Genomic DNA, 8,430 nt, shown 5'->3' on the forward strand with positions numbered 1-8,430 from the left:
TGGCCAGGGTGGCCCAAGGGACTCCCAGATAGTAACCCAGCATAGAACTGGGAAAATGAACAGCAGACCCCAATCTTGTCCAAAGGAATACTGACAATGGATTGCCGTAGATGAGGAACAGCTGATCCTCCTGGAACAGGGACCTCTGGCTGACTAGTTTTACCAGAAGGGCAGACAGGGGGGAATGGATGAGGGTGCTGACAACACAGTGGACAGTGACAGGGATGGCAGAGTATGGAGCCTCTAGTGGGAGAGGAAGGCTGTCTATCTGACTAGTTTGTATTCATGCTCAGATGCCGAGGAGCTCAGAAGGTGGGCGACTGTGACCAGAAAATTGCTTTTTACAAATGTCAAAAGATAGTATGGCATCTCTGCTGTCTTAGATTAAGTACATTAAGCAATGCTTTGAGTCTCTGTGTAGTGGGCTTGAGATGGAAGTCTTACAGTTCACATGAAAACACACCCACCAATTCCAATGGGTGTGGAGTTGACATTTCATTGGGGTTTGCATTCAGTTATAAAACAGCAGTTGGGATGTTGACTTGATAACTATATTTACAAAATGAAGGCACATAAGAAACAAAATGGAGTAAGGTGGGTAATGCCCTCACAAGACAACTCTCTCTCCTTAGGTCACATGGAATGAGAGGCATGTTGGATGAGTCAAATTCTGAGGCAGTGAAAACATACATAAATATGGTTTTGCTTTGTTTTATTCTTAGAACTCTGTGCCAGGTGCTAGGTGGGGGTGCACAGTGACCCACAAGCAGGCCTCTGGTTCTCACAGCTCTTAAGGTCCAGCTGGCTATGTTGTGAGTTACAGAAAGTAGACTTCCCTCTCAGCCTGAGGACCAGCAGGGCTTCCCATAGAGACATCAAACTTTTCACCTCCACCTCACTGATGATTAGATGTGGACTTCATATTTAGACATATAGAAAGTTGGCAGAGGAAAGGATTTGTCAGAGGTGGAACAGAAGTCTGTGCCATGACTCAGGGAAAATAACAAAAAGACATTTGCTACTGCTCTGGTCCAGGGAGGTTTGACAAAGCTTTTGAAAGAAACAATGGGCCTGATTATCAACTTCTATAAACTTAGATTGGGAAAATTCTTCTCAGTGGAAAGAATGAAATTTTTCATCTGTCTGTAAAAATACTAAATCCTGCTGGGCATGGTGGTGCACGCCTTTAATCTCAGCACTTGGGAGGCAGAGAGGGAGGCAGATCTTTGTGAGTTTGAGGCCAGCCTGGCCTACATAGTGAGTTCCACAACAGCTGGGGCTACAGGGAGACTCTGTCTCAAAAAGACAAAAATCAAAAAACAAAAAAACCCCCACTAAATCCTGAGCCAGCCACTGATAAATTAGACCAAAAGTCAACAATGGGGAAAGGCAAATAAGTTGTGTTATACCCTTCAATAGAATATTACATGGTTATTAAAATACTTTCTAAAATTTTTTTTAATTTTATGCATATGAGTGTATTGCCTGCATATATGTAAGTGAGCACATGTTGTACAGTACCTGTGGAGGTCAGAACAGGGCATTGGATTCCCTGGAACTGGAGATACTGATGGTTGTTAGCCACCATGTGGGTGCTGGGAATTGAACCTGGGTCCTCTGCAAGAGCAGCCGGTGCTCTTAACCCCTGAGCCATCTCTCCACCCTCACACAAATACTTTGGAGTTGAATGATATAAGCACATGCTTAGGATAAGAAGGAGTAGCATAGGAAATGATATGCATTTATGATGCTTGTTAGTATTTCAGGCATCATATTTTATTAAATATGTTCATTGAGAAAACATTTGTCAATGCACAGATATTCACTACTTGCTTCTAGAGAATGGGATCAGAGTATCATTTGTAGTGCTTACCTGAAGTTTTAAGATTTCAATGTTAGGGCACATTACTTTCATCCCATAGAACAGTAGATACCAGTATTCAGCTAGATACATGAAGTATCACGTGATTCTCTCTTGATGCGTGCATATATGTTTTATCAAAGAGATGCTCTAATCTTCCCTATTAAGCTACAGATGTGCCCCACATATGCCCAAAAAAGTGGAGGGGTCACACAGCAGTTCTGCTGAACTAGGCTAGGACTCAGCCTTCCTCCCTCCTGCCCAGGCTCTGCCCACACAGCCCTGCTGTTCAGGGAATGGGCACCAGGTATTGACCATCCTTGAGCTCCTTTGATGTCTTGGGGGCATGAAAGAAGTTGGAAGGGATGAGGGTGACATGTAGAGGTTTTCTTCCAAAGGAGAGAATTAACCTTTAACCCAACGAGGGAACAATCAGATACAGCTTATCCTTTAAAACAAAGTTTAAAAAGCAATAAAGTCACCTCATTCCAGGTGGGGTTGAGTTCATTATCAACTTTCTTTGTTTTCTTTTTTTCATCTGCAAATAAAAAAAAGGCAAGAGATTCAATCAACTAGAAATAAAGATCACATACCACTCCTTCATTCCCTCAGAACGCATTCCCAAGAGCCCACTGTGTCACACACTGTCCCACTCACCTGCCACTGGTGCTGCTGGTAGGGGGAACATCTGAGTGAGTTTTCCAAAGAGAATAGCATTGTAAAATCTTTTCCCTATCCCCAGGTCTCCAACGAGTCAGGAATGAGGGAGTCAATCACTGAAGCGCTATTCCACCCTCCCTCATCCAGGCCACCCAGGGTTTCTGGTGTCTCCAGTTGCTATGGTTTGAGAAAAGCAGCCAAAGTGACTGACCTTTGCAAAGCTGGAATGGCCATTTTACAAAGGCACACACTGAGGCTTGAACACAACACAAGCATCCAAACTCATACGGGCAGTGGGGCCTCACAGAAGCCTGGGATTTGAGTTCAGAAGAAGCCCACACTGTTCCAAACTTGATAAGATGCTACCATACCTTAACGAATAAACTGGGCACCCTCCAACAGCCTCACCCACACAAGAGAATTAAGAGAAGAGCACTGTCTAGAGCCAGTGGAGAACTGGGGGTTCCCTTCACTCCGGTCCACCTTTCCATACCTAAGACCTTGTTCTCTGTATCTGAACCTGGGCTCTGACCCATCCCCAAATGCTCACCAAAATAAATGCTCCAAGTATTATCTCATCTCCTTAGAAACAGTGTAAATTGCTGTTGTCATTCCCTTTCACAGCTAAGGCAACCAAAAAGTTCAAAACCATATTCAAAGTCATCCAGTCAATAAGTGGTAAGGCTTGGGTTTGAACCCAGGCAGGGGTACATTGGTGGCCACGCTTTGAGCCCTGCCTGGCCATTGCTTTTGCTCTGCTGCTGTGGAATGTAGATGGTAGGTTTTGTTCAGCTTTGTGTCACATTACTTCTCTTAGCACACAGCAGACTGGAAGACTAACCACTTCATTCTTCCAAGGCCTCAGCATAGCAAGGCCATGAGTCATGGCCCTTACTCTGCTAAGCATTAACTTTTCCACTTGAGTGGGCATCACATGGTCTAAATGGCTTTCTTTTCTAAATGTCCCTCCTGGAGGAAGGAAAATGATGGGAAACATGAGGAGGCCAAGCCACCTCAGAAATGGTCCTCTAAGTGAGGTTTTCTGCAAACGTTAACAACTCCTCCATTCCTTCATCCAACAAATACATTTTTTTGAAACACCAGGCCTATGTGTGCTTCCAGCCCCCAGAGGTTCTAGTGGGAATGTGTCCATAGGTACTTGATATGGGAAAGATGACTTTAGCTGTCATTAGAGGGACCCAGAAAATGGAAATTCAGAGGGAAGAAAGGTAATTTTAAACCTGGGTACCAGGAATGACCTCACAGAGGAAGAAGAGGCTAAGCAGAGGTGGAATGAACAGGTGGGGTTGAAATGAAATGAAAAGCTCCCTCCAGGAAGTGGCAGTGGGGTGGGCTGGCTAACCACTGGGTGGGGAAGGATCAGTCAAATCTGGGGACACTGTACAGCCCAGTGAGCTGGAAGCAAGGATGTGAAAGAGGCAAAAGTCTGTGTGGGAAGGTTATGGTCACACTGTGAAGCCTTGGATTCTACACTAAGCTTCATGGGCTGATATGTCACTAAAGGAATGAGGATGCTAAAAATCAATCTTTAGGACTTCCAGAAGTTCATAATCCAACAAGGAAAACCGAGCAGCCCAACAACTCTCCCAACACATGATCCAGTTATGTGTTGAGAACAGAACACCTTAGTGAGTCCAAACAGAAGCTGTCTGACCACAGACCAGGTGGAGTTATGCACCTGGAACTTCCAGTAGATTCCAGGCTGGTCACATGAGGTGAAAGGCATTACCTTGTGGAGAGGTGGGCTCACTGACAGCCAGGCATTGCTGACATTTTCAGGCTTATTTCACTGGTCCTACCCAAGATCACAGAAGTAGGAGGAGGTCCTCTAAGCAGGTCTAGTCTGACTCCAAGATCTTATATTTAAACTGTGCCCCCTGACATCTCCCCAGCCAACAAGGAAAAAGGAAGTAGCTGGCATTAGCTCCTCCCTTTCTGGAGAAACCCAGCTGGATCTTTTCCAAGGAGGAGTTTCTGATTTGTATCAAAATGTGAATACACCGTATTTTATTGCAATCCTACTCCCAAAGTATAAACACGCCAGTTCAAAAAAAAAGTCTTTTCTTATCAGCAGTCACAGGCAGATATTTATTCTGTTCAGTGGATTCTGTGTCTTTTTTTCCCCCAAAGGTCAAAATTGCAGGCCCTCAATATAAGATTAAATTACCGGAAACGCCCTCTCCCTTCTCCCCATCACCTACGTGGGCTGGCTGCCACCTCTGCTTTTATTAAGATGACTGTTCCTTCCTATGGGAAGGAATTGAGAACTTTCATCCCAGAACAAAACAAATGACTCAAAAAGCAGAATCCTTTGGACCATGACTGAAGGCATTCTTAAGGACGTTTCCTGTTTTCTGATTAGTGGTGCCTGCCTCTGGCTCAACTCTGAAAAGGTCACCCTGCATCCCTTAATCCGTGTACCAGCCTTGGAGCCAGAGAACTGGATGCCCTGTCTTCACAGAATAACTCCTTTTCTGAGCACTGATCATACTGGGTCCAACCCTATGATGGTTAGCTTTAATTGTCCACTGGACACAACCTTGAATCACCTGGATTACTTAGAAAGAAGTCACAATGAGAGGCTGTCTACATTGGGTTGGTCTGTGCATGTCTGTGGGGGAATTGTATTATTTAAGTTCATTAATGTGGGAAGACCCAGCCCTCTGTGGGTGGCACTATTCCCTAGGCAAGGGGTCCTGAACCGTATGAGTAGAGAAACTGGGCTGAGCTGAGCACAAGCAAGCAGCATGCATGCATTCATTTCCTGATGCTCTTGACCTTGGATGTGATATGACCAGCTGCTTCAAGTTCCTGCTGCCTTGACTTCCCCACAATTATTGACTGTAGCCTGGGATTGTAATCTAAAATAAACACTTTCTCCTCTAAGTTGCTTTTTGTCAGGATATTTTATGACAGCATCAGAAATGAAGCTAGAACAGACCCTGTGGAAAAGGCCTGAGAGACTCTAGAACTCAGAAAACTGACTGACTTGTTCTGGAGGTGGACTTTAGGTTTTTTAGTCAGTTGACTTTGAATAGAGTAGACTAACTCTGTATTAGTTCCTTTTTGTTGCTGTGACAAGATACTCAACAAAAGCAACTAAAGGAAGGAAGGATTTACTTTGGCATAGGGTTAAAGACAGTCCATCATGGCTGGGAAGGCATGGCAGAGCTTGAAGCAGCGGGGCACATTGCTCCCACAGTCAGGAAGCAGAGATAATGCTAGAGCTCGGCTTGCTTTCTTCTTTTTATTTAGTCTGGGACTCCAGCCATGGAGTGGTGCTACCTACGGTTACTGTGAGTGTTCCTTCCTCAGTTAACCCAGTCTTGGAAGCCTGTCACAGATATACACAGAGGCTTATCTTTTAGGTGATTCTAGAGCCTGTCAAGCTGACAATACCATCACACCTGTCACCATGGAGGTGTGCCTCATCTAAACATACCAAGGCCTTAAGACTAAATCTGAAGTTTCCCAAAGAAGAAATTCTGCCTCAAGATTTAGCAGAAGCTCTGAACCTGAGTTTTCAGCCTTTCCCCCAACCTACAAAATTCAGACTTACAACAATACCAACTGTCACCATTTCCAGACTGCTAGCCTGGGTCAAACTTCATACCTGCCAATGCCTAGAATCACATGTGCCAACTGTCAGTTCCTTAAGGAAATACTTTCTCTGTCTCTGCCTGTTTGCCTCTCTGTGTCTATACACAAACACACACATGATTATATATCTCTATTGCCTTATTTTTTAATGGAGAACCCTAACTTATCTAAGCAGCAACAGTGGGCATTGTTAATAAGAACACCTACAATGTAACATGTTTTAAATACTTCCAAATATACAGTGTCTCATTGACCCTAACACTCCTGTAGGGAAATGTCTGGATTCCACCAGCTGTTCCTACTAGACTTTGCAGTTTTGAGCTGTTGTCTTAGAAAGATGGAGGACTCACTCACCCCACATTCACTGGTGACTTTAGATGAGATGATGGAGTCCAGTGGTACATGGGCCTTGCTTTCCCCAAGTCCTGAGTGGTTACATTGTTGTGTCTTTATGGTATGACCCAAGAAGTAGGAGTGTTGCTTTCAAGCCCTACTAAGTAGGCAAATTAGATCAACAAGATGTTGGGAGCTGGGGGTGTAGCCCAGTCGTAGAGTGCTTGCCTAGCATGCATGAGGATCCTGAGTTCCTTGAGGCCCTTGGTTTGATCCCTAGCACTTCATAAGCCAGGTGGAGTGGTACATGTGTGTAATCCCAGCATTCAGGAGGTAGAAGAAGGAGGATCAGAACTCAAATTCACCCTTGTCTTCAGAGTTAGTTTAAGGCCAGCTTGGGATACATGAGGATCCTACCTCAGAGAGAGAGAGAGAGAGAGAGAGAGAGAGAGAGAGAGAGAGAGAGAGAAAGACTTTCATCAGAAAATAATTATGGAGAGATAACTGGCTCAGCGGTTAAGAACACTTGATACTGGGGCTCAATTCCCAACATCTGCATGGTTGCTCACAACCACCTGTAATTCCAGTTCCAGGGGAACTGACACCTTCTTTTGGCCTCTGAGGGTACCAGGGACACACATGGGGCACATACATGTATGTAGGCAAACACACACATAAAATAAAAATAAATCTTAAAAAAAAAAAAAAAAAAACAGAAAAAGATTTCTAGGTTTGATCCTGCATCTAAACTTGTCCTCCCATTCAAAAGTTTCTGGGTCCTCAGGTCAAAGCCCCTTTCTTCTGAGAAATTAACAGATACATACAAATTCATTCCCTATTTTGCTAAAAATTATTAGAATCTCTGAAGCCTGTTCACATGGCTAACATTTACTAAGTGCTCAGAGCTAGTCACTATTACCGACATTTCCCGTGAATTATCTGACTTCACCTTAGAAATTCTAGGAGGTAAGTTCTGTGACGAAGACAAGACACAGCGAGGTCCATCAGTTTATCAGAGGTCACACAGCAAGCAAATGGTGGACTTGGAATTTCAACCTTGTAGTTAAAAACACAGTTTCCAAAGTTGGAGGATTAAGACAAGATATTGAGGAATATGATTCCTCAATAGCTCAGCAGTTACGAGCACATATTGCTTTTGCAGAGGGCCTGAGATGAATTCCCAGGACCTATATTGGGCAGCTCACAATCTCCAGTAACTCCAGTTCAGGGGATCTGACACCTCTGGCCTTCACAGACACCAACACTCAAGGGTACAGACCCCCACACAGACACACACACACAGACATACAATTTAAAATAATAAATATTTTTTAAAAAGCTCTTGGGTCTGGTTAAGAGCACCAATAGTTCTTGGAGAAGACCCAGGCTTGATTCCTAGCATCCACATGGCTGCTAACAACTGTCAATAACTCCAGTTCCAGGGGAATCCAATGCCCTCTTCTGACCTCTTCAGGCTTTGCATGACGCATGCAGGCAACACACTCATACAAATAAAAATAATCAGTAATCCCCTTTTTGAAAGCACTCAATGAGCTTTTTGCTAGTGACCCATTGAGCTGTCAAGAAGGGGCAAAGAAAAAACACCGCTTTTGGGTGAAGTAGCAATTTGTGTTGTTTTACTTCAATGGATGTTGTAGCAAGAAAAAAATAATAATTTACTGAGAATTTCATACAAACATATAAGAATATAAGGTGTTTTGATCAAATCCATGTCCACTCCCTCCCCTCCAACTCCTCCCATATCTCCCCATCACTTTTTTCTGATAACTTCATGTACTCCTCCTCCTTCTTTGATTGATTGATTGATTGATTGATTTGTTTATAGGCCTTTTGGCTACTCTAACATTCCCAACTCTAAAGAAGTAACCATAAAATCTTTTTAAGTATTAGATAAATCTCCCAAATATTTTCGATGTATTTGGCCTTTAGAATGG

General features: G+C 43.7%; 1 protein-coding gene and 1 non-coding gene across 4 annotated transcripts in view; one reads left to right on the forward strand and one right to left on the reverse strand.

Moving 5' to 3' along the window:
* The window catches only part of Myof (myoferlin), a 189,434-nt gene that overhangs the window by 163,571 nt on the left and 17,433 nt on the right, over nucleotides 1–8,430 (reverse strand). For all 3 annotated transcript variants that reach the window (XM_029554351.1, XM_029554350.1, XM_008849629.3), the window contains exon 2: nucleotides 2,344–2,399. In XM_029554351.1, coding sequence (XP_029410211.1) covers nucleotides 2,344–2,399 — 56 coding nt within the window. The remainder of the gene's footprint in view (nucleotides 1–2,343; nucleotides 2,400–8,430) is intronic.
* Nucleotides 8,006–8,138, forward strand: LOC115067093. The gene has a single exon (XR_003846521.1). It is a non-coding gene; the product is annotated as a small nucleolar RNA SNORA21 (small nucleolar RNA).

This window comes from Nannospalax galili, unplaced genomic scaffold (assembly GCF_000622305.1).
Source record: "Nannospalax galili isolate Female #2095 unplaced genomic scaffold, S.galili_v1.0 scaffold384, whole genome shotgun sequence".
Classification (NCBI taxonomy): Eukaryota; Metazoa; Chordata; class Mammalia; order Rodentia; family Spalacidae; genus Nannospalax; species Nannospalax galili.